The sequence below is a fragment of the Rhinatrema bivittatum genome, chromosome 11, assembly GCF_901001135.1.
Source record: "Rhinatrema bivittatum chromosome 11, aRhiBiv1.1, whole genome shotgun sequence".
NCBI lineage: Eukaryota > Metazoa > Chordata > Amphibia > Gymnophiona > Rhinatrematidae > Rhinatrema > Rhinatrema bivittatum.
In genome coordinates, this window is record NC_042625.1 from 51316292 (window position 1) to 51342930 (window position 26639).

Sequence of the window (26639 nt, forward strand, 5' to 3'; positions counted from 1 at the left end):
AGGAGGAGGAGCATCAGCCACGTGCAGAAGAGGATCAGCGCGGCTCGAGAAGACCGGGGCCGCTGCAGAGCCCATCCTGCAGTGGCCCGTGAAGAGGAGGCCCAGAGGTGAGAGAGAGACTGAGGGTTTGTACAGTGTGCGTGTATGAGATGAGTTGAGAGACTCTGTGTGTGTGTGTGGGAGTGAAGACCTGAATGTTTGCAGAGACAGCATGGGAGAGCCTCTGTGTGTGTGAGAGACAGCATGTGATAGTGAGAGCCTGTGCTTGAGCAAGACAGCATGTAGGAGTGAGAGAGAGCCTGGCCTGTGTGTGTGAGTCAGCATGTGACAGTGAGAGCCTGTGTGTAGGAATGATTGTATGAGAGAGAGCATGTGACAGTGAGAGCCTGTGCTTGAGCAGGACAGCATGTGGGAGTGAGAGAGAGCCTGTGTGTGTGAGTCAGCATGTGACAGTGAGAGCCTGTGTGTAGGAATGATTGTATGAGAGAGAGCATGTGACAGTGAGAACCTGTGCTTGAGCAAGACAGCATGTGGGAGTGAGAGTTAGACAGCATGTGCAAGAGAGAGACTGTGTATAAATGATTGTATGAGGGACAGCATGTGAGAATGAGTGCCTGTGTATGTGAGAGAGAGAAAGCATGTGAGATTGAGAACCTGACTGTGTGGGAAGCAGACAGATGGAGAGAAAAGAAATATGTTATAAAAGGAATTGGCAAAAAAATAAGAAAGGGAAGGTGGAAAAAAAAAAGCCTGTGACCAACCGATTAGAAAACTAAGATCAGACAGCAAATGTAAAAACAAATAAATTACTTTTTACTGATTGGCACATGTAATCTTTGGGAATGTGCAAGAGTAGCACTTTCTCTATGCGGATCTCACAATGTACGAGATCAGCATAGAGGAACTGGAAGCTCATGGGGCCTGCACAGAGGAGGCAGCAGAATGTGCTTCAGTGCCAATAGCAGCAATCAGCACCTCCGCAATAGCCATACAGCAGCAGTGACAGTGGCAGCAGAAGAATGAGAGAGGCTCTGAGGTTGCTGGCAAAAGAAAGAGAGGGGGTCTCTGCCTTTAGTGTGTGCATGTGTATGAATGGGAGTCTGCCTGGCGGTGTATGTGTGTGAATGCATGGGTGCCTGCCTGAGGGTGTGTCTGTGAATGAGAATGTATGGGTGTCTTCCTGGGGTTTGTATGTGTGAGAATAGGTGCCTGCCTGTTTGTGGTGTATGTGTGTGTGTGAGAATAAATTGGTGCCTGCCTGGGGGTCTGTGTGTGTGAGAATGAATGTGTGCATGCCTGGGGGATGGGGAGGGAGTGGTGTGAAAATGAATGGGAGCCTGCCTGGGGTTCAATGTGAGAATGACTAGGAGCTTGCCTGTGTGTGTGTGTGTGTGTGTGTGTCTGTGTGAGAACGAGTGGGAGCTTGCCTGGCAGTGTGTGTTTGTGTGTATGTGAGGGAGCCAGTGAGAGTGAGAGCATGAGTGTGTATGAGAAAATCCAGGGGAGTAAGAGTTTGTGTGGGGGTGTGTGTGGAGGGGGAGAGAGTGCCTTAGAGCCTGAGTGTGTCAGTGTCTGTGAGAGCGAGAGGTTATGGTTGGGTATAAGAGCATGAATGTGTATGTATGTGACAGTGTATGTGTGAGAGAGAATGGACATGTGAGTATGTGTGAGAGAGAGAGGATAACCTCCTAATCCTCGACAATATCAGGGTGACTGGAAATCAAGAGCTCCCATGTATGGACAGCAGGGGCTTTTTAAAATCCTTATTAGTTTTAATTATTGTGTGTTATTTGATATATGTTCTGTTTTGAAATATTTTATTGGTGTTTGGGAAATTGTAAAAAATGTATATGATTTTAATTAATAGAAATTCTATTTATCAGTAGTTTTAAAATATTTTATTAGTATGGTTTTACTATTATAACTGATGCTTTGTTTCTTGATTTTATTTGTTTTATGAGGAATGGTTGTTCTGTTTTTCCATTGCTAATACACAGAGTCTGGCTTCTTGGGGTTTCCATTTCAGTTTTTTCTAATTTGTGCTCCTTTATTTTGTATTCTGTATTTGGTGAGGGTCTGTCTCTGCTCTGTGTGTGTGACCATGATGAGAGATTCTGCTATCATATAGTGTCTGTATAGAGATCTATAGCAATTGGGTTTGTTTTGTTTCCTCAGTAGGTGGTGTATTGGTATTCTAGGACCCAGTGTAATATTTACCCTTGCTTATTCACAGGTAGGGTTATTGTTGTTTGAGTCCTTGGTGTTATTACTGTTATGTTATGATGGGATTGCAGTATAGATTTTGGGTGTCTTTTTTGCGGTGCTTTGTGTTAGTTAACAATGTGTCTGGCAGTGGAAGGTGTTTGTGCTGCTGTTGCTGTGAGGTGACACCAGAATTTGAAAATATCTTTTAGTATGATGAGCTGTAAGGGAAACATCCAAGCTCCATTGTTTGGGGGAATTTCAGTGGATGCACAGAGATACAGAACTGGAGGTGCAGGATTTGTATTGACATTCTGTCCCTTCCTATATATTCCAGACTTCACTCTCATAGCCATATAGAATTAGTTGAATGAGGCTACCAAATAATTTTATAGTGTGAAACTGGCCAGCTTTTTAAAATAATGCAGAGGACCCTTTGGACTTTTTTTAACAACACTTTTTTTTATAACCAATTTTAAAGCAGGATCCATGCTATAGAGGTGGGCGTGATGAAGAAATGTCATTTTGGCTCCCCCCCCCCCACCCAAAACAAATTCTTCTGTCTAGAGATGCCACTGATTTTCTGTGGCACACAAATGCATTGGCCCCTGGGCGCCGGAGACCCTTGGTACGCCACTGGGTGCGAGCCATATGGGGCCGCAAGTGGTGGCAAAGAGGAGTGGAGATTTGGCGGGCCGCAAGCAGTGCCCAATCTGCTCGCGACCCAGAAAACCCCAGTCAGCGGGCGTGATTGAGAATGAGGTAGGAGTCGGGGCCGAGACCGGGGGGGGGGGGGGCGCAAGGAAGAAGGCTCGCCTAGGGTGCCAAATCCCCTTGCACCGGCCCTGCATGTAATAGTACATATTGCATCGGTTTACAGAGAACTAATGTTAGAAATTACATCGAACATATGGGATACATAGAACAAGGAGTAAATAATAATGATTAGCATAACATCAAACATATTAAACGCAGTTGTATGAAACACGTGAGCACATGAATGACGTGAATAAATTTGAATTAATGACTGGAAGGGGGACAATAAGTAAATCCATGGCTCTAGCGCTAAACTTTCAAAGGGGAAACTTTGATAAAATGAGAAAAATAGAAAAAAACTGAAAGGTGCAGCTAAAAGGTTAAGAACATAAGAATATGCCATACTGGGTCAGACCAAGGGTCCATCAAGCCCAGCATCCTTTTTCCAACAATGGCCAATCCAGGCCATAAGAACCTGGCAAGTACCCAAAAACTAAGTCTATTCCATGTTACCGTTGCTAGTAATAGCAGTGGCTATTTCTAAGTCAACTTAATTAATAGCAGGTAATGGACTTCTCCTCCAAGAACTTATCGAATCCTTTTTTAAATACAGCTATACTAACTGCACTAACCACATCCTCTGTCAACAAATTCCAGAGTTTAATTGTGCGTTGAGTAAAAAAATAACTTTCTCCGATTAGTTTTAAATGTGCCCCATGCTAACTTCATGGAGTGCCCCCTAGTCTTTCTATTATCCAAAAGAGTAAATAACCGATTCACATTTACCCGTTCTAGAAGTCTCATGATTTTAAACACCTCTATCATATCCCCCCTCAGCCGTCTCTTCTCCAAGCTGAAAAGTCCTAACCTCTTTAGTCTTACCTCATAGGGGAGCTGTTCCATTCCCCTTATCATTTTGGTAGCCCTTCTCTGTACCTTCTCCATCGCAATTATATCTTTTTTGAGATGCGGCGACCAGAATTGTACACAGTATTCAAGGTGCGGTCTCACCATGGAGCGATACAGAGGCATTATGACATTTTCCGTTTTATTCACCATTCCCTTTCTAATAATCCCCAACATTCTGTTTGCTTTTTTGACTGCCACAGCACACTGAACCGACGATTTCAATGTGTTATCCACTATGACGCCTAGATCTCTTTCTTGGGTTGTAGCACCTAATATGGAACCTAACATTGTGTAACTATAGTATGGGTTATTTTTCCCTATATGCAACACCTTGCACTTATCCACATTAAATTTCATCTGCCATTTTGATGCCCAATTTTCCAGTCTCACAAGGTCTTCCTGCAATTTATCACAATCTGCTTGTGATTTAACTACTCTGAACAATTTAGTGTCATCTGCAAATTTGATTATCTCACTCGTATTTCTTTCCAGATCATTTATAAATATATTGAAAAGTAAGGGTCCCAATACAGATCCCTGAGGCACTCCACTGTCCACTCCCTTCCACTGGAGGAGAAGTCCATTACCTGCTATTAAGTTCACTTAGAGAATAGCCACTGCTATTAGCAAAGGTAACATGGAATAGACTTAGTTTTTGGGTACTTGCCAGGTTCTTATGGCATGGATTGGCCGCTGTTGGAAACAGGATGCTGGGCTTGATGGACCCTTGGTCTGACCCAGTATGGCATGTTCTTATGTTTCTTATAGCCCGGGGAACTATGATAAAGAATAAAATCACAGAACATATTGATAGACATGGATTTAATAGGACATAGCCAGCATGGATTTACCCAAGCAAAGTCTTTCCTCACAAATCTGCTACATTCATTTTGAAGGTGTGAATAAGTATGTTGATAAAGATAAACTGGTAAATGTAGTGTAATTGAATTTTTAGAAGGCATTTAACAAAGTCCCTCATAAGAGGCTTCTAAGAAAATAAAATGTCATGGGATAGGAGGCAATGTCCTTTTGTAGATTGCAAACTGCTTAAAAGACAGGAAACAGAGAGTAGGATTAAATGGTCTTTTTTCACAATGGAAAAAGGTAAATAGTGGAGTGCCTCAGGGATTTGTACTTGGACCAGCGCTTTTTAATATATTTATAAATGATCTGGAACAAAGTTTGCAAATTTGCAGATACAAAATTATTCAGAGCAGTTAAATCACAAATGGATTGTAATAAATTGCAGGAAGACTTTGCAAGACTGAAAGATTGGGCATCCATATGGCAGATTAAATATAATGTGGACATGTGCAAGGTGATGCATATGGAGAAAAATAACCCATGCTGTAACTAAATGTTAGATTCCACTTTAGGATTTACCACCCAGGAAAAATATCTGGGCATCCTAGTTGATATTACATTGAAATTGTCATCTAAATGTGCTGTGGCATTCAAAAAAGCAAACAGAATTTTAGGAATTATTAGGAAGGGAATGACAAAACGGAGGATGTCATAATGCTCAATGGTAAGACTGCACCTTGAATACTGTGGGCAATTCCGGTCACCGCATCTCAAGAAAGATTTAGCTGTACTGGAGAAAGTGCAGATTTTCCGTCGATAAGCAGGGCATTTAGCCATGCATAGTGGGTGGCGTAATCCTCGACGTCACAGAGGCGGAGCTTTCTCTCTAAGCTCGAAGAGCTTTGAAGTGTGCATGAGCACCACTTCCTGTGCGCCTCGAGCCTGCCTCAGTTTTCATTTTCCGCGACTCTACACGGACGTGTGTGATCTCTCTCTCGCCTCAGAAAACGACTACTACAATCAAAAAAAGAAGAAAAATGCCGAAAAGCCCTGGATTCAAGTACTGTTCATGTGGTAAGATCATGTCGGTGATTGACAGGCATAATTACTGTTATTTATGCCTCGGTCCCGATTATGATCAAACCGCATGCAGGGACTGCGGGCCAGGAGACAAAGAGCAGAAAAAATGGAGAGGCTCAGACAATCTTCTGCCCCCTCTCCAGCGTCTGCAAGATCGACAAAGTCCTCCCCGGGTAAGCCTAAACTCCAGCAGGAGACTACTCAATGCACGCATTCGGCTTCAGAGAGCCGTGCGCCGCAATCTGCGTCATCCATCGCACAGAAGGCGTCGAGCGTCGCGTCAGATATGACGCACAAGGAAGAACTGCGTCGAGTCGATCGCATTCGACGCATGCGTCGACAACATTGGCAGCGAAGGCCTTGAAGCTTCACAATTCACATAATACTTCTACGACGCATTCTGACGCAAGCCATAAATTGACGACGCATCACGACGCGCCTCGAAAGGCTACGACAGATCACGACATCTTTAAATATTACGACATCTTCACCATCTGGTCATCGGAAAAGTTCCTCAGAAATCCAAAAAACAAACCCTGAGATGCCTGACAGACCACGGAAGTCAAGTTCAAAGACAAAACATGTTGCTTCTACAACACTGCCTGCAATTAAGCCTTCTAAACAGCATTCGACATCCCTGCTAGAAGGTGCACACACTCCTTTCTCAGTATTCTCGGACTTCAACGGCAGGGGAGAAGAAAAACTGATACTTCACGCATATCCAGCATAGCTCTCTGCTTCAACGGCAGGGGAGAAGAAAAACTGATACTTCACGCATATCCAGCATAGCTCTCTGCTTCAACGGCAGGGGAGAAGAAAAAAGGATTCGCCCTCACAAAGCGGGGAGTAGCTGGCTTGTTACGGCGGTTACTACCCCAAACCAAATAAGCCTGATACTTCACTTTCAATGCATATCCTGCTTCAACGGCAGGGGAGAAGAAAAACTGATACTTCACGCATATCCAGCATAGCTCTCTGCTTCAACGGCAGGGGAGAAGAAAAACTGATACTTCACGCATATCCAGCATAGCTCTCTGCTTCAACGGCAGGGGAGAAGAAAAAAGGATTCGCACTCACAAAGCGGGGAGTAGCTGGCTTGTTACGGCGGTTACTACCCCAAACCAAATAAGCCTGATACTTCACTTTCAATGCATATCCTGCTTCAACGGCAGGGGAGAAGAAAAACTGATACTTCACGCATATCCAGCATAGCTCTCTGCTTCAACGGCAGGGGAGAAGAAAAACAACCAATAAGGGCTGAATGGCACGGTCTGGGTAAAGCAGATGGGCATGGGTGTAGCTTGCTTATTGCGGCGGTTACTTCCCCTACTTCCCCTACTACCCATAACTAATCAAGCTTGATATTTCACTTGGTTGCAGCTCCATCACTGCTCTCTACATTAATGGTGGGGGTGGAAGGGAAATAGAACCAAAGAGCTAAGAGAAACAGATAAGTATGAGAAAAAAATGTGAAGCTTGCTGGGCAGACTGGATGGGCCGTTTGGTCTTCTTCTGCCGTCATTTCTATGTTTCTATGTAATTGATGAGCCAACTGGGGACTGGAACTCTTCACCGGAGATTATTTTTCCTCAGTCTCCAGATCAAAAAAAAAAGAGATTTCCATCTCCATCTCCATTGCCAAGGATACCGGCCAAGCGACTCAAAAAGTCAATAAAGCTATCTGACTTTTCTTCTCGCCCAACGGCTGAAGAAACAATGTCTCATATATCCTCTTTTCTTCATAGTTTCTTCAAAGGCTTACCTCTGAACCCAGATATCCTCCCACAGGATCCTCTAGATCCTGCATCGCCTGCTTCCTCACCACCAAATCTACCATCTCTGACACATACCCATTCTCCTGTGTCATCCGCTCACACCATCTCTCCTCAAACATCTCCGGGAAGTTCGACAGGTATTCCTTTGGACCCTCCACAGGAGCTCCCTCAGCCAACATTCCCCCCCAGAGGATCATACTTACGCTAAGTTCTTAGAGAAACTGGGGGCAGCTCTCAACATAGATACTCGCAAGATCCCAGACCCACCGTCAGAAGTCATGAGACTTCTACAAATGTTTGACGTACCATCTGAGCCTACTGCTCTTCCTCCAGAAAAATTTTTTTAGAAGGCCTCATGGATAAAGCATGGGATACCCCGCTACTTCTTCCCCCAGTATCCAGGAAACTGGACTTAAAAGTACAGAATGCAGAAAACACCATTCTACTCAAGCGTTCAAATTCCCCATAATTCCATAGTGGTCGAATTAGCGCTAAAAAGAGCAAAAAAGAACAGGTTCTACTCAAATACGCCTCCTGGCAGGGACAACAAATTATTGGATGATTTTGCCAAGAAAATTTATCAAAATTCAATGTTAAATTCCCATATAAATCATCATCAATTTTATATCATCCAATATTTGTTTAGCTGTACGCAAAAGCTGCAACCCTTGCTTCACACCTCACAAGGAGACTCTTCCTTACCTCAACCTTTCTTAGATCTACAAGAAGGATTACGTCATTTGTTACGCACTTCCTATGAGGCCTTCGATACTTCAGCACGTTCGTCAACAGCAGTTTCAGCTAGGCGCATGGCGAGGCTGCGAGCCAGCAGTATACGAGATGATGTGCACAATCGTCTGGCGAATTTACCATGTAGGCCAGACAACCTGTTTGGAGACAAGCTTCAGGAAACTGTCTCTTTGATTAAAGAACAAAACATCGCAGTGCAGTCTTTGTTGGCGCCTTTTGATACACCATCTACATACAGGCATTTCCTTCCTCAATTCAAGAGAGGTTATTACTACCGCAGGCCATACCGGTACTATCAACCATATCAATCCTCCTATAAATCACAGCCCTATCAACAGCAGCGGTCTCAACCTCAACAACAAGGACAAAGACCAAGACAGACAACCCAGAATATTCAATTCATAGGGGCTGTAATCAACACCCCGTTTTCCAGAGCTTTTCTGCGCTAGAAAGGATCCAAACGTTAAGATGTCTGGCTCAAACTCTATTACGCCGGAAGAAGGTTCCAGCTCGTCAAGTTATGGTGCTTTTAGGCCACATGGTCTCAGCAATACATGTTGTTCGAAGTACTCGACTCCATATCAGACGCCTCCAATGGGGCCTCAAATCTCAATGGAACCAACTCACTCAACCAATGTCTCACATAGTTCAAATTTCAAACTCCATGAAAAGGGATATCCGATGGTGGCTTCAACCATCTGTCTTGGAGGAAGGAAGTCCATTTCAACTCCTTCCTCATCAGCTCATTCTCACCACAGATGCTTTGACAAAGGGTTGGGGAGCGCATCTCCTTCATCTACAGACTCAGGGACTTTGGTCCTCGGACGAGCAGCACTTGCAAATAAATTTGTTAGAATTCAGAGTAATAAAAAATTCCCTGCTAGTATTCCAAACATGGATACACAGGAAGTCTCTGATGATTCATACAGACAGACAATCAGGTAGCGATGTTTTACAGAAACAAACATGGCAGATCTGGTTCCCGGATTCTTTGCAAAGAAGCGGTTCAAATCTGGGAGTGGGCGGAATGCAACCACATCTTCCTTCAAGCATCCTACCTCCCAGGCCTCGCAAATACCAAAGCGGACAGATTCAGCAGAGTTTTCCATCCACACGAGTGGTCGCTCAGTCCAACCGAGGCAAACAAAATCTTCGAGTTCTGTGGAACTCCAGACATAGACCTCTTTGCAACGGAAGAGAATCGTAAAGTAAAACAATTCTGCTCCCTCCTTCCCAGCAAGTACAGCACGTCACAGGATGCGTTCCCGATTCCATGGAACAAAGGTCTACTGTACGCCTTTCCTCCGATTCCGCTAATTTCACGTACAATCCAGAAATGCATAGCGGATGCGGCGGACTTAATCCTCATAGCACCCGCGTGGCCCAGACAGCCATGGTATGCATATCTTCTCCGTCTGTCCGGGCCCCAAGTCTACTGCCAAAGGACCCGACCCTCCTTTCCCAGAACCAAGGAGCCTTGATCCACCCGATGCAAGCCTCCCTTCATTTGACAGCATGGAGACTGAATGGCAAGTACTGAGCTCTTTACATCCAGGGCCGGTGGAAGCACTAGGCGAACTAGGCGATCGCCTAGGGCGCGCCGAGCCGCTGGTGGCCAATAAGAAGGCTCATACGGCCGCCGAAGATCGGCAGGGCCGTGGTGGACCTCATGTCACCACGGCCCGAAAAAAAAAGGTCGCTCTAAGCCTGCAAATACTTTTCCTCCTTCCTGCCCCCGCAGCCCCGGAAGAAAAATGTTGCCGGAACCGCGCGGGCAGGAAGGAGGAGGAGCATCAGCCGCGTGCCGGAAGGGGAGCATCAGCCGCGTGCCGGAAGGAGTAGCATCAGCCGCGTGCCGGAAGGAGTAGCATCAGCCGCGTGCCGGAAGGAGGAGCAGCGCTTACGGGCCGCCGCGAATCCCACATTGCGGGTGGCCCGAGAAGATCAGAGCCACTGTAGAACCCATCCTGCGGCGACCCGTGAAGAGGAGGCCCAGAGGTGAGAGAGAGGCTGAGGGCCTGTAGAGGGTGTGTATGTGCGTGTATGAGATGAGTTGAGAGATTGTGTGTGAGTGTGAGTTGAGAGACTGTGTGTGAGTGAGGACCTGAATGTTTGCAGAGACAGCATGTGAGAGCCTCTGTGTGTGTGAGTCAGACAGCATGTGACAGTGAGAGCCTGTGCTTGAGCAAGATAGCATGTGGGAGTGAGAGATATACTGTGTGTGTGAGAGTCAGACAGCATTTGCCAGTGAGAGACTGTGTGTATGAATGATTGTATGAGAGAGAGCGCATGTGAGAGTGAGAGCCTGTGTGTGTGTGTGTGTGTGTGTGAGAGAGAGAGAGAAAGCATGTGAGAATGAGAACCTGACTGTGATTTTGAGGGAAGAAGACAGATGGAGAGAAAAGAAATAGAAAAAAAGACAATATAAAAGGAACTGGCAAAAAAAATAAGAAAGGAAAGGTGGAAAAAAAATCCTGTGACCAACCAATTAGAAAACTAAGATCAGACAGCAAAGTAAAAAAAATAAATTACTTTTTACCTACTGGCACATGTAATCTTTGGGAATGTGCAAGAGAAGCACTTTCTCTATGTGGATCTCACAATGTAGGAGATCAGCATGGAGGAAGTGGAAGCCCATGGGGCCTGCAGAGAGGAAGCAGCAGAATGCTGCTACTGGCACTGAAGCCCAATTAGTGCCTCCCCAATAGCCACGCAGCTGCAGTGACAGTGGCAGCAGAGGAATGAGAGAGGCTCTGAGGTTGCTGGCAAAAGAAAGAGAGGAGGTCTGCCTTTAGTGTGTACATGTGTATGAATGGGAGTCTGCCTGGGGGTGTATGTGTGTGAATGCATGGGTGTGTCTGTGTATGAGAATGAATGGGTGTCTTCCTGGGGTTTGTATGTGTAAGAGTAGGTGCCTGCCTGTGTGTGATGCATGTGTGTGTGTGAGAATGAATTGGTGCCTGCCCGGGGGTCTGTGTGTGTGAGAATTAATATGTGCATGCCTGGAGGATGGGGAGGGAGTGGTGTGAAAATGAATGGGAGCCTGCCTGGGGGTCAGTGTGAGAATGACTGGGAGCTTGCCTGTGTGTGTGTGTGTGAGAATGATTGGGAGCTTGCCTGGGTGTGTGTATGTGAGGGAGCCAGTGAGAGTGAGAGCATGAGTGTGTATGAGAAAATCCAGGGGCGTAAGAGTGTGTGTGTGTGTGAGTGGGGGGGGGGGGGGGAGAGAGTGTCTTACACCTGAGAGTGTGTCAGTGTCTGTGAGAGCAAGAGGTTATGGTGGGTATAAGAGCATGAATGTGTATGTGACAGTGTATGTGTGAGAGAGAATGGACATGTGAGAGTGTGTGAGAGAGAGAGGATAACCTCCTAATCCTCGACAATATCAGGGTGACTGGAAATCAAGAACTTCCATGCATGGACAGCAGGGGCTTTTTAAAATCCTTATTAGTTTTAATTATTGGGTGTTATTTGATATATGTGTTGTTTTGAAATATTTTATTGGTATTTGGGAAATTGTAAAAAATGTATATGATTTTAATTAATAGAAATTCTATTTATCAGTAGTTTTAAAATATTCTTTTATTAGTATGGTTTTACTATTATAACTAATGCTTTATGTTTCTTGATTTTATTGTTTTATGAGGCATGGTGGTTCTGTTTTTCCATTATTAATACACAGAGTCTGGTTTCTTGGGGTTTCCATTTCAGTTTTTTCTAATTTGTGCTCCTTTATTTTGTATTCTGTATTTGGTGAGGGTCTGTTTCTGCTGTGTGTGTGACCATGATGAGAGATTCTGCTAGCATGTAGTGTCTGTATAGGGATCTATAGCAATCAAACTTGTTTTGTTTCCTCAGTAGGTGGTGTATTGGTATTCTAGGACCCAGTGTAATATTTACCCTTGCTTTTTCACAGGTAGGATTATTGTTGTTTGAGTCCTTGGTGTTATTACTGTTATGTTATGATGGGATTGCAGTATAGATTTTGAGTGTCTTTTTTGCGGGGTTTTGTGTTAGTTCACAATGTGCCTGGCAGTGGAAGGTGTTTGTGCTGCTGTTACTGTGAGGTGACACCAGAATTTGAAAATATCTTTTAGTATGATGAGCTGTAAGGGAAACATTCAAGCTCCATTGTTTGGGGGAATTTCAGTGGATGCACAGAGTTACAGAACTGGAGGTGCAGGATTTATATTGACATTCTGTCCCTTCCTATATATTCCAGACTTCACTCTCATAGCCATATAGAATTATTTGAATGAGGCTATCAAATAATTTTATAGTAGTTTTACTAGAAGTATGAAACTGGCCAGCTTTTTAAAATTACGCAGAAGACCCTTTGGACTTTTTTAACAACACATTTTTTTATAACCAATTTTAAAGCAGGATCCATGCTATAGAGGTGGGTGTGATAAAGAAATGTCATTTTGGCTCCCCCCCCCCCCAAAAAAACTTCTTCTGTCTAGAGACGCCACTGATTTTTTGTGACCTTAAGCATTAGTACAAGAAGGATTAAGGGGGGGATGCTGGAGAGGCACACAAATGCATTGGCCCCCGGGCGCTGGAGACCCTTGGTGCGTCATTGGGTGCGAGCCATATGGGGCCGCAAACGATGGCAAAGAGGAGTGGAGATTTGGCAGGCCGCAAGCAATGCCCAACCTGCTCGCGACCACACACTCAGCGGGTGTGATCGAGAATGAGATAGGAATCGGGGCCAAGACCGGGGGGGTGGCGGCGCAACGGGGAGGGGGGTGCAAGGAAGAAGGCTCGCCTAGGGTGCCAAATCCCCTTGCACCGGCCCTGTTTACATCTCCCATCCAGCATTATGAATGTTCTCATTGCAGCACGGAAACCTTCCACCAGACGTAACTATGCCTTCAAATGGAAACGATACGCTGCATGGTGTGCACTCCACAATCTTAACCCATTTTTTTGTTCACCAGAGTCACTACTAACTTATCTACATTTTATCCCTTTCCGGACTGGCAATTGCATCTATTAGAGTTCACCTTAGTGCCACTGCAGCTTATCATCGCTTGCAACAGGACTGCTCCATCTCATCTCATCCCTTGATTTCTAAATTTATGAAGAAACCGATAGTACCATGGGATATTAATTTAGTCCTGGAAGCGTTAATGGGTCTACCCTTTGAACCCATATCGTCTTCTCCCCTCAAGTTCCTAACATGGAAAGCTCTTTTTCTGGTAGCTATCACCTCTGCGAGGAGGGTTACTGAACTCCAAGCACTAGTAATCACTTTCCCATATCTTAAGTTTCATCACGATAAGGTAGTTTTACGAACTCATCCTTCCTTTCTACCGAAGGTGGTGTCTGCCTTTCATTTGAATGAAACAATCACCACACAAGGATGAACGACAAAATCTCCTGCACACCCTAGATTTAGCTTTGGCTTATTACAAGCACACTACTAAAACAATCAGACATTCCTCACAACTGTTTGTTTCCTCCAACCCGAACAATCCAGGCCAACCAGTTTCGAAACGAACTCTCTCTAACTGGCTGACGGCTTATATCCAATACTGTTATTCTATCAAAATCACGCCCCTGTTCGGTTAAAGCACATCAAATAAGAGCAACGGCAACTTCCATTGCGCTTATCCGGGGAGTGCCAATTCAAGACATCTGCAGAGCAGCGACCTGGTCTTCCATTCATACCTTTACTTTTCACTATTGTCTAGACCAGCAGTCGGCAGACTCCTCACTCGGTTCTGCAATTCTACATAATTTTTCTGGCTTTCGATAGCTGTCCACATTATACAGGTTGCAAAAAAAAAAAAAAAAGTTTCATTTAATGGTTCTTAATAAACAGTTTTTTCTCTTTAATATTACTGTTTATCATGTTTTTCATTTCTGCAACCTATACGCTTGGGACTCCCACTATGCATGGCTAAATGCTCTGCTTATCAATGGAAAAAAGCAAGTTTGCTTACCGTAAACGGTGTTTTCCATAAATAGCAGGGAATGTAGCCATGCATTCCCTCCCACCTCCCTGGTCAGCCTCACTTATTATGACACCTACTCGACATTAGCTTAGAAAACCAACTGAGGCAGGCTCGAGGAGCGCGGGAAGTGGTGCTCATGCGCACTTCAAAGCTCTTCGAACTTAGAGAGAAAGCTCTGCCTCCGTGACGTTGAGGACGACGCCACCCACTATGCATGGCTAAATTCCCTGCTATCTATGGAAGACACCGTTTACGGTAAGCAAACTTGATTGAAGGGCAACCAAAATGATAAAGGGCATGGAACGGCTTCCCTATGAGGAAAGGCTAAAGAGGTTAGGGCTGTTCAGCTTGGAGAAGATAAGGCTGAGGGGGGATATGACAAGAGCTCTACAAAATCATTTATTTATTTATTTAAGGCTTTTATATACCGACTTTCTTGATACAAATCAAATCAACTCGGTTTACATCGAACTAAGCGGTTAACCGTAACCAATTAACAAGAGGCAGAATTTGATGAAGCATAAAGTTACATTATAACAAGGGTGCAAAAACTGGGGAAGGAAAATAAACGGGGGAGAACAGAGATAGTATACTATATACAGGTAGGGGTGTGGGAGGGAGGCAGAGGAGCCAATCTCATTATAACGCATTTGTGTCATGAAAGGACTTGAACAGGTAAATCATGAAAGGATTTGAACAGGTAAATGTGAAATGGTTATTTACTCTTTTGGATAATACAAGGATAGTGAGCACTCCATTAAGTTAGTAAGTAGCATATTTAAAACAAGAGAAATTTCTTTTTCACTCAATGTTGCCAGAGGATGTGGTTAAGGCTGCTAGTGTAGCTAGGTTTAAAAAGTTCCTGAAGGTGAAGTCCATAAATTGCTATTAATCAATAGGGAATAGTCACTGCTTGTTGCATTAGTCGCATGGGATCTATTTAATATTTGCTTCTTGCCAAGTACTTGTGACTTGGATAGGCCACTATTGGAGGCAGGATACTGGGCTTGATGAACCCTTGGTCTGATCCAGTGTGGAATATCTTATGTAATAAATACTTAACCAGTAAACCCACATCAGTTTTTAAAGTTTGGATCGCTGGAGGGAGCTGGACTTTTTTTTTTTTCGCCTACAGACCCATTGTATGAATCAGGTGGGGTGGGAGGAAGTCCCCATAGGTCCCTCATACCCCACACTCCATTACCACCCTTTTACACTCCACATGCCCCTCTCTGCCCATCAACTCTCCTCCTCTCTTTTTGGCTCCTCACTTTCCTTTCTCCCTCCAATTTCCTCTTTCCTTTTTTAAAATTCATATTCTGCTTTACGGCCCTTCAAAACAGATTACATTCAGGTACCGTAGGTATTATTCTACCCTTGACAATGCACTAGTATATCCACATTCGACCCGTCTTTGTCCTCTTTTCACGGTGTTCTACATCCTCTCTTTTTCCCCAGCCTCCTTTTTCTACCCCGCTCGTCTTTCACCTATCCTACTCTCTCTCCAAGAAGCTAATCCTCAATGAGACAGAAACACAGTTTATTTTCTTAATCTCGCCTTTTACCTGTGTCCCGTTCCAGGGCAGTAGCTGGGCTTGGAGGCTTAAGCAAGTTTAGGGCTGAAAGTGTTTCCTCTAAAGCTGCGCGCTATACAGTGGAGATAAATGCAGTAATACAGTTATGCTGGAACTGCTCTCGCTCTCCGTAGCCACTTGCATGGACCAGCTGTCACTTCCTACCGCACTCTACTTCAACACCTGTGATTGGCTGCTGCTGATGAGATCATCACTCTGTGACTGCTGGCTTGGTGCCTGCCGTAGAGAAAAAGGGCGCGGGTTGCTATAGTAATTCAGCCAGCCAGTCACTCACCCAAAACTAGCTCAACCCACATAAAATTTTATTTTCCCGCACAACGGGAAAGAACGCGCCTAACTGGCAGGGAAATAGCCCAATCTGGCAACACAACCGCCGATTTGTGCGTCACTTCCGGCAAAGGCACTCGGCGGCGCGGGCGGCGGCCATGGACGTTACCGGGCAGGACAGCGACTGGCGTAGCGCGGCCTTCAGGCAGAAGTTGGTTAGTCAGATGTAAGTAAGGGCTACTTGAGGGAATATGGGTAGGCCGTAAAATGGGCAGAAGGGGTCGCTTGGCGCTGTTCTAAGAGCTAGGGATAGTGGGGGACCGTCTGGGGGAGGGGCCCGGCGGCGGTGAGTCGGGTTGTTGATGCGCTGGGGAAGAAGCCGTGGGTGTTGCTAGCACTGAGGCTGCAATGGGGGGATGTTTTGGAGGAGGGGCCCTGGGAGGAATTGGGCCAAGGATCGAGATGGGGGATGCTCTGGGGGAGGGGCCTAGCGTGGGGCTGGGACTGAGGCTGAGGGGGGATGCTCGGGGGGGACACATGTTCTGCAGGTGGGGCCCTGGGCAGTTGGGTGTGGGGCTGTTATGGAGAGAGGTCCTGGGTGATTGCAGATATGTCAAGTGATCCAGTCCAGTTCAAGAAGATAGTCCTGGTTTTGAACTTACATTTCAATGCATTATGGCATTTGCGGTTTCTCCTTTAGCATTGCAGGTATCATAATGTAGCAGAATGGGGCTGACAGAAATGTAGACCTGGCATAAAATTTCCCTTTTTGCACTTGGTTACTTAATATATATGCTGCTGTGAGAAAAAAAAGGTTATGGGGAAGGCAGCTAGGGATTTTGGGGGACACCAGATGATGTGGGGTATTTTGAGTAGTGCTATCCACAGTGACAGTACCCTCTGAAATTACCACTCACATGTATCACAGTTATGAATTTCTCTCAGTCTCCTCCTTTCCTGAATGGGTTTCTTATTAGTGAACTCTAAGGGAGTTGTGATCTTCAATGGATATTTTAGAATTTAGTGGAATATAAAATTGATGGAATGATTTGGACACTTGTTTATTTCTGGACATTTCATAGCCAGTGAAAGGGACTTTTGGAATGGGTGGTTGTTGTGGTTTTTTTTTTTTTTGTGGGGTAGTGACAATGATGGCAGCAGAATCAATAACCTTGTGATCTGTTTTTGTACAGTACTGTATGAAAGTGAAATTGCTTTTCACCTGCAGTAGTGCCAAGTTTTTTTTAACCTACTTCCTGAAACATTGCTTTGCCTCTGTGTAAATGTCTCCCTAAACTTTTTGGTTTGGTGTCCTCTCTCTACACCACATTTCTAGGACATGAGGACTCTGACCATATGTATGGACCATATACTTGAGCATGCTTGAGCTTTAGAACTTAGACTCCTGGGTGGAACTTCTTGTCCTGATTAACTTTTAATCACTCTTTAGAGTGTCTTTCTGCTCTTTACATTCCTGTACTGGGGAAAGAAAACCAAGAAAATGAACCATTTTTGCAGCCTTCAGAGAAATCACTTCCTGGTTTTTGTTGCAGAGATGAAGTGATGCGGAAAGCTGGCGTTGCCCACAACAAATCCAGCAAAGACATGGAGAACCATGTTTTCATGAAGGCCAAAAACCGGGTAAGGTACCTGGATGCCCTGCTCCACAATGCATAGCACAAAACTGGGCAGCTGATAGACCAAAATGCCCTAACAAGTTTTGCCCTCCACATTTCCTGTTATAAGCAAAGAGGAAAGAGTGTGCTCTGCTTCTCTGGATTTTCTGCTTCATGTATTTTCTTCTTGTTAGTAATTATTTAGCTTCACTTCCCATAGCCAAATGATCTCTGTGATATAGCAGAGTTTGTTCTTCCACTATAAGTACATGTTTGGAAGGCCCCTTTAGGATGGAAAAATATTTAGAAAACTGAGTCCCTCTAACTTTTTTTCGCTCATTTTTTATCCTTATTTTTTCACTTTGCTTTTTTTGCTGTTTTTATTTTGTCATTTTTGTTTCCTTTTTTGCTTTGATACTGAGATTGTCCACAGATGCTTGTTGGGAGGAAAGTATGCTGTTTCGTTGTTGGACTCATTTAAATGCGCTGAAAGATTCATTTACATCAATGAAAAGTTTTACTCTCTTCTAACTGACTTGTGCTTTTAATTCACTTTGATTATAAAGAATGTTTCAGAGGGCTGCAGAAAAAGAAAAAAAATAATATAAACACACAAAATTAATGTGGACGGATGGTGGTAATTAATGATTACATATACAGCAGATACATTGCCATGGTGCAGTGTCCTAGTATAACACTATCCTCCTCCTTCCTTAAATATTTATAACTTGCGGAAATGTTTTCATAAGTATATGACTTTAAGTGGGTGAAAGATACATAGCAGCAACAGTGTGTTAGCCGAGTAAGTTTGTTTAAACGTTTGGAGTTGTGGCGGGTGATTTTCTTTGCAAATTTGGAAGTGTTCATTTAATCACCCAGTCGTGGTTTATTGATTTTTGGTGTTACAGGAATATGGCAGGGTGGTATCAGCACAGAGGTATGTGACATCAGAGAGTCTAATCTCTGTCTCCATCTGCTTGCTGGCTGTCATTCATAACTATATGCTAGGTACGCTGGGAATATGAACCCAGGGATACCTGGTCTTTTTTTAGAAAAGAGGGTAGCCAGGTCCTCACTTAGGGCTGGCAGAGGATGAGTATCCTCCTGTCTCCCTAATTCCTTGTGCTAAATTCTTTGTTTGCAACACTAAATATTCCACCTGGAGGGAATTAACTTTCCAGCACTCCCTGAAGAAAAGACCAAAACCTCAAGGTAGACTCTAGGACTGATCTTGTTTCTGGGTATTTTTTTTTTTTTTTTTGTGATAATTCCAAAGCCAACTGACCCCAGAAAAAAGGAATTGGCTGCTAACAAAAAAATAGGAAAGCCATCCACTGGATTCTGAAGGCCCAGGCTAACTGTAGCCCTTGGGACTGAGCCAGGAAGGCCCTTGTACCTTTCGCTCTCTAGCTCAGCAAAAGATATGGCTGTTGCTCCTGGCGGGAACTAGAAATGCAACCAGGTTAGCTGTGGTGTGCCGCGCTCCTGTGGCAATAATATGCAGCACCCAAAAAATTGATCACAGGGTAGTTTGTCAGTAGCACATGACTTGCTTTTTTGACACCTATGCATGTTTTTTCCTGAACAGCAATATGCCAAAGTAATGTACTGCATTTACAGCAGCAGGAAACCCTCTGAGACTTAGTGGCCATGGGGAAGGTAATTTTTAAAGGGACTTTTATAGGTAAAACCTTTTATGCACATAAATGATCACCCGATACACAGAATATTTACATGCATGTGTCAGTGCATAGATTTCCCTTAAAGCACTTAATTTTGGATTTTAAAAAATGCATGTGTAAATTTATTACAAAGTTTGTGTGGATATTTTATCAGGCGTAACTTGTGTGCATAGACTGGGTGGGATCATTTTCAAAGTGGACATGTGTATGTAAGTCTGCTTCAAAAAGCCGTGTAAGTTATGGGTGTTTTGCTGGCTTTCTTATGCGCGAGATTGAAAATTCTCTCTTTAGTGACCTAAGGAGAAAGCTGCTGCATTTATTATTATCACTATTTATCCATTGTCACCTATTGACCTTTGTCATCCTTACTCCACTATTGTTTCTTGTCCTACTCCTCCTGGCATGGGTTTGTCTGCCAAGAAGAAGACAAGCAAACTTGCTGTTTTCCCAGAAGGGACTTGATGGCTCCCCTGGCTTGACTAACTTGATGGGAGATGGATATTTTGTCTGAATGAAAATGGATTGTATTGGGTATTTCCTAGCATGTAGCCAGATGGACTCAGGACCAAAGGGTTTATGCTCCCCTGCCAGCAGATGGAGACAGTCAGGTTTCAAAGCAGATGTCACCCTAGATACACCCCTGCAGTGACCTCAGCCCTTCAGTATTTCTCTGATTCCAGCAGATGCAGGCATGCTTTCCCTATGGGGATCGCTGTACCTTTTGGAAGAAGAAATTCTACTTTTAAATTGGAGAAAAGATTGAGCCCCGCTCTCCTGTGGTGATACCTAAAAGGTCCCTCCCCCAGTTGAGAATTCCTGAGGTGATTTCCGAGATTCCTCAGAGGTGTGCTTTGGTCCAGTAGCCGGTTCCCAATGTGGAATTTTCTGCTCAAGCAGCTGAAAGGCAGTGGATGCAGGAAGCCGAGCATGGCGGTGATGGCCAAAGACCTCTCCTGCCGCAGCCGGAGACTGTCTCTGTACTGAACCGGTAAGCGATGAGCCCAGGTAAATTAAAAAAAAAAAAAAAAAGAGGGAAGAGGATTTCCTCCCAATTCTGAGACGTTGGAGGGGTTTCAGTAAGACTTCCTCTGGTCTCCTTGCTTGGCACACTGTACTGACGTTCCCATTGGGGTAAGGGGAACTGGATTGCCAAGCGGGTTGAGCAGCTCCCGGGGGGGCTAGGCCCCGCTTTAGGCTTGATCGGTACACCGCATGGTGGGCCTCAGAGGCACCATCTTGTGTGCATTGTTGTGCCCATCATAGAGCTTCGGTACGCACAGTGTGTGTCTGCCCTATGTGTATAATATCACGTACGTATATACATGTGCAACTTATTAGGTGCAGAATACAAGTAAAGCTGGGCATACAGGCTGTGCGTGCACCTTGCTATGGCCTGCGGAGGCGCCCAAAATCTGTGCACATAAAATTTTAAGCATGAGCCGTCTTAACACGCGGTTACCGTTGCCAATGGCTCTGGCAGCAAAGAAACATAAGCACATTGCTTGTCATATTAGGGCTGCACAGTCTGACCTGGATTCTTGTTTATGTCAGCAATGTGAGGAAGCCCAGGGAGAGCTGGCATCCCTGGACTTTGCCAAGCCTGGCTCCTTTCATTCAGAGGATGGGTCAGCCACAGCTTTAACGGGAAGTACCCCAGATCTGAGTAACCTTGGGACTGGGTCATCCATGGGAGACGGAAATTTAGCAGCATCTACCCCAGTACCTCCAGGCTAGGTATGGATCCAGCCGCCTTCTCTTGGGTGGAAGCCTTTTATACAGATGCAGTCTGCTTCCTCACTTGCCCCTGTCCGGATGTAACCTCAGCTGGTAAGCCCTCCCTCTCCCAGTCCTATTGGCAGACCTCGCGGCATGCCTTGACTCACCAAAGGTATCCCTGGCAGGGACCCAGACAGCATGGACAAAGAAGAGGATCCAGATTTCTTGGAAGATGGGGGAACCCCCCCCCCCCCCCCCGGGTTGGAATCGTATCTGACCATGTTATGGTTTTTCCATAAGAGACTAATTTCCGGCCCAGGTTTCTCAGACCCTGAAGATGCTGGGAGTTCCTGGGGTAGACTCTGACCGAATCAAAGAAGAATTCCATTCTGATTTCCCTACGGAAAGCCTCTTGCTACTTTCCAGTACAGGAAGCCATCCATATGTTGATTGACCAAAAATGGGATGCCCCAGAAGCAAATTTTAAAGGTGGATGAGCATTAGAAGCTCTATACCCACTGGATCCGGCAGTGAGAAAATGTTTGCATTTCCCTAAAGTGGATGCGCTGTGCCGTCTCTAAGCGAACAACTATCCCAGTGGAGGGAGGAGCAGCCTTAAAGGATGCGCACGATAGGCAGATGGAGTTCATCCGCAAACAGTCCTTCGATGCAATTGCAATGACCTTACAGATTGCGTCTTGTGCCCTGGTAGCTCGTTCATGCCTGCTCCTCTCTCTCGGGAGGTAGGTGACTCGAGGCAAATTCCAGAGCAGTTATGGAAGCCGCAGCCACCTTTTTAGCTGTTGCAGGCTCGGACCTAATCTGTAACTCGGCCAGAGGAGTGGCCTCAGTGGTGGCGGTCACAAGACAACTATGGTTGCGGAATTGATCAGCAGAAGCAACCTCCAAGGCCAGTCCTTCAAAGATGCCCTTTATAGGATCGCTCCATTTTGGAAATGAATTTGAAAAGCTGGCCAGTAAATGGAGTGAGTCTCCAGTCCCCCGGCTTCCAGAAGATAAGAGAAAGTAGTTACAGCGCCCATTGCCTATGAGGGCTCGATCCAGGGGCTCCCAAAGCTTTCGCCCCTATAGAAACTCGACATTTCAGAGGTCTCGGCCCTTTGGGAGGTCTCAGTCCTTTCGGAGTCGGTAGTTTAATAGAGGATCAGGCTCGGGTTCAGATTCGTCCCAAACTCCCTAATGAAGTTTTGCCGACCCACCCTTGGAATGATATAGGGGGTTGACTGACCCTTTTCTACCAACAGTGGGTCGAGATCACTTCAGACAAATGGGCACTGAAGGTCAATATGAGAAGGATATGTGCTGGAATTTTGCAGCACTCCTTGGGACATATTCATGATGTCTCCTTGCCACTCCCAGCACAAGAAGCAGGCAGTGGAGACTACTCTAAGGCTCCGCAGGATGAGGGCTATAATCCCACTACCTGCGCCGCAGGAAAATACAGGGTGTTATTCCATCTATTTCATTGTACCCAAGGAAGAAGGATCCTTTCGCCCCATCCTGGACCTCAAGAGTGTCAACTGACACCTACGTGTGATTAATTTCCGCATGGAAACCCTATGCTCTGTGATAATGGCCGTACAATCAGGAGAGTTCTTAACCTCCATGGACTTATCTGAGACCTACCTACATGTTCCAATCTGGAAAGAACATAGTTTCCTATGCTTTGCAGAACTGGGTCATCATTATCTGTTCCGGGCACTGTCCTTTGGCCTTGCCCCCCCCCCCACCCCCTCCCCCGAATCTTTTCCGAGATTATGGTGATCATAGTGGTAGCGTCGAGAAAAGAGGGAATCCTGGTGCACCTGTACTTGGACAACTGGTTGATTCGGGCAAAGTCTGTGGAAGAGCGTCTCCAAGTGACTAACAGGGTGACCTCTTGCTTCAGGAACTCGGGTTGTAAACCTGGACAAAAGCAGTCTCAAACCCTCCTAGTCCTTGGAATATATGGGAATCCGGTTCGACATGAAGCAGGGCAAGGTTTTCCTCCCAGCCACGCAGATAAGGAAGTTAATGTCCCAAGTGCTGCTGTTGATGAACATAATATGCACAATGGTGTGGAGCGATCTTCAAGTCTTCTGTTTGATGGTGGCATCCCTAGAAGTAGTGCCGTGAGCGAGGGCACACATGTGACCACTTCAGCACTCCCTGCTGTCAGGTTGGAATCCACTGTCTCAAGACTATTCATTTCCACTTACCGATGGAAGTACGCTCTCTGCTCCAGTGGTGGCTGCAGAAAGCTCATCCGAACTGGCTGGTCCTCATGACAGATGTGAGCCTTCTGGGCTGGGGAGCTTGCTGTCAGGGGTGTTGGACCAAGAAAGAGGCCCTCTGGAACATAAACCACCTGGAAGCCTGGGCAGATTGGCGTGTCTACAATTCATCCACATACTCCAGGGTCAAGCGGTCCGCGTAATGTCTGACAACACAACAACAGTAGCCTACATCAACCGCCAGGGTGAAACCAAAAGCCAGTAAGTGTGCAGGAGATAGATCTCCTTATGGAATGTGCAGAAATACATCTACAGATGATCTCAGCCTCCCACATTACAGGAAAAGAGCACAGGCTTTCTAAGCAGGGAGAGTCTAGATCTAGGAGAGTGGGCATTGTCGGACAGACTTTCAGCTAGTAGTAGATCACTGGGGATTCCCGTCCATACACATGCTGCTGCATCTCACAATGCAAAGGTTCCCGATTCTTCAGTCGCAGAAGAGATTAGCTGACCCTAGGGATCGATGCTCTCGTTCAGACTTGGCCGGAAGAGGAGGGTGCTATGTCTTCCTTCCATGTCCCCTCCTAGGCAGGGTCATTCACAGAATCAAGTGCCACAGGAGATTAGTCATCTTAGTAGCTCCAGATTGGCCCAGGCATCCATGGTATGCAGGCATGTGGAGACCCCCCTGTGCCTCCCACCACACAGGGACCTGCTACAGCAGGGACCAGTCCTTCACGAGGATCTGACTTGATTCTATCTTATGGTCTGGCCCTTGAGAGGGCTTGCCTGATAAAGCAAGGATATTCGGCGACTGTAATTGCCACCTTACTCCACACATGGAAGTTCCCTACAGTCCTAGCATATGTGCGGGTCTGGAGAGTATTTGAGGCCTGGTGTGAGGAACATGGTGTTTCCTCTCTGACTGTCAAAATCCCACTAATTCTGGAATTGTTGCAGAATGGCTTGAATAAAGGGTTGACCCTTAACTCCTTGAAGGTGCAGGTAGCGTCTCTCCTATTTCAGGGGCGAGGCGAACGGAACCCGCCTGTCGGTTCATCCGGACGTGGCCCGTTTTCTGAAAGGGGTGAAGCACCTCCGGCCACCCTTACGGTGGCCGGTTCCCTTGTGGAATCTTAATCTAGTATTGGAGTTTTTGGCAGGGCCCTCCTTTCAGCCACTACGCAGTCTTTCCTTGCATTTATTAACCCTGAAAACGGTGTTCCTGGTGGTTATATGCTCGGCATGTTGCATCTCTGAACCTCAGGGATTGTTGTGTCGGAAACCGTTCCTCCGGATGCCTCGGGAGTGTTACAGTTTTGTAATGTTACATCCTTGCCCAAGGTAGTCTTGGAGTTTCATTTGTATCAGTCCATTTTGTTGCCATCCCTAGATAAGCACAAGGATGTGGAAGAATACTGCCTCCTCTGCCATTTGAATGTCATTAGGCTTTTGGTGCGGTATCTGGAAGTTTCAGAACCAGGGTGGAAGGAGACAGGGTGAACCATCTTTGCAGGCTACCGTAGTTTGCTGGATTAAGGAGGTGGTCACAGGAGCCTATGTGGAGGAAGGAAAGCCATTACGCTTTCAGGTTATAGCTTATTCCACTAGGGCTTAGGCAGTCTCATGGGTGGAAGCTAGACTGCTGTCTCCTGTTGACATCTGCCGAGTGGTGATGAGGTCCTCCTTGCACACCACCTCCAGGTTCTATCACCTGGACGTTCAGGCCCGGGAGGGTGTGGCCTTTGCAAGGGCGGTGTTAACTAGACTATGGGCAGCCTCCACCCTGATCGGGAATAGCTTTTGCACATCCCATTGGTCCTGAGTCCATCTGGTTGCACGCTAGGAAATGGAGAAATTACTAACCTGTTAATTTCGTTTTCCTTAGTGTAGACAGATGGACTCAGCATCCTGCCCATGGCTGCCCAAGATAGGTGCCAAGGATTCGCCCTTGGAGTGGATATCGATTCCAAGAAATTTCTGGTAATTCGTCCTCCTGTCCCTAGATCAAGGTATCTTTAATCTTACTGGGATTCACTGTTTGGTTGAGTACAGTTACGGTTATCCTTTTTTTTTTTTTTTTTAAATCAAGCTTTTAAACAAATTTTTTCAGTAGTATGTCCAGTGGCTTTTGAAGAGAATACTGAAGGGCTGAGGTCACTGCAGGAGTGTATCTCGGGTGATGTCAGCTTTGAAACCTGACTCCATCTCCATCTGCTGGCAGGGGAGCATAACCCATTGGTCCTGAGTCCATCTGTCTACACTAAGGAAAACAAAATTATCGGCTAAGTAATTTTGTCCACTGTCTTATACTTATCTATTGATTTTACTAATTTTAGGAGGAATATCTTTCTCTTGTGGCCAGACTTATAATTCACTTCCGAGACATCCGTAAGTAATCTGTGCTTGTTTTCCCACAACATTTTTTAAGTTGGGTTGACTGAGTGACAAAGGTTACTCACGCACTGAAATATTAAGTGTAATTTTCATAGGACTTAGCTGATGATCTTGCATTTTCCCACAGTTAATTATAATTTCAAACCCACTGTAACAGAGTAAAGTAATAAAAGGGATGGATATGAACAACCAGACCAAAGTAGACTGGGATCTTCATCTTGCTTGGACATGGGAGCACCTTATTAACTGAGCAGTATAGACCCTGGCAGAGAGTCGCAAGGTCACAGGTTCAAATTCCAATGTCCCTGGCTGAAGCTTCAGTGAGTGTGGACCCTTTCCTCTTGCTCGCAAAGAGAAGCTTTAGCAAGGGATAAAGCTTCCTCTTGAGGGGTGCTTAGGGAGTTCACTGATATATTCCCTCTCTGCCTTGACTAAAGTGAGAATTAGTTTGGTGGTTTCAGTCTGGCCTTTCATGTACTCTTGGCCAGCTCATCACAGAAATCTAGTGCAATGCTTGATCTGTTTAAGAAATTCCCATGCTTGAATTTTCAGGTTTATCTCCTGCATTGTTCCGTTGGTTGTGAAACATGTTTACTCTCTGAGATGCAGTAGAATAAATACTGCTTGTGGGTATGGATAATATACTATTTATTTCTTTTTTTTTTAATGCAGACAATAAAAAATCGCAGGCTTCAGTCAGCGGTAAGTGCCACAAGTATTAATTTTGTGTAGATGGACAGCTTGGTTTTATGTGGACCATGTCTGTATTTTTGGTGGAAGAATAGGGTCTTACTAACTCTTGGGACACCAGAGCTTGTCAAGGGGAGAGAAAATAACCACAGGGTAATGATCATGAGGCACTTGGGCGTCTGCAGTGCTGCAGAGCCTACCCCTTC

The 26639-nt window shown here is 45.4% G+C and overlaps 2 protein-coding genes across 6 annotated transcripts in view; one reads left to right on the forward strand and one right to left on the reverse strand.

The window, feature by feature from the left end:
• KLHL22 (kelch like family member 22) overlaps window positions 1-15992 on the reverse strand; it is a 60329-nt gene extending 44337 nt beyond the window's left edge. For both annotated transcript variants that reach the window (XM_029571064.1, XM_029571063.1), the window contains exon 1: window positions 15802-15992. The gene's annotated coding sequence lies outside the window, so the exon portion shown is untranslated. The remainder of the gene's footprint in view (window positions 1-15801) is intronic.
• A 17-nt stretch (window positions 15993-16009) lies between these two features.
• MED15 (mediator complex subunit 15) overlaps window positions 16010-26639 on the forward strand; it is a 211183-nt gene continuing 200553 nt past the window's right edge. For 2 of the 4 annotated variants that reach the window (XM_029571059.1, XM_029571061.1), the window contains exons 1-4: window positions 16015-16324; window positions 17652-17739; window positions 25686-25737; window positions 26416-26445. In XM_029571059.1, the coding sequence (XP_029426919.1) occupies window positions 16257-16324; window positions 17652-17739; window positions 25686-25737; window positions 26416-26445 (238 nt within the window). In that variant the 5' untranslated portion in view covers window positions 16015-16256. Of the gene's footprint in view, window positions 16325-17651; window positions 17740-25685; window positions 25738-26415; window positions 26446-26639 lie in introns of all 4 variants that reach the window. The other 2 variants (XM_029571062.1, XM_029571060.1) reach the window with 2 other exon arrangements.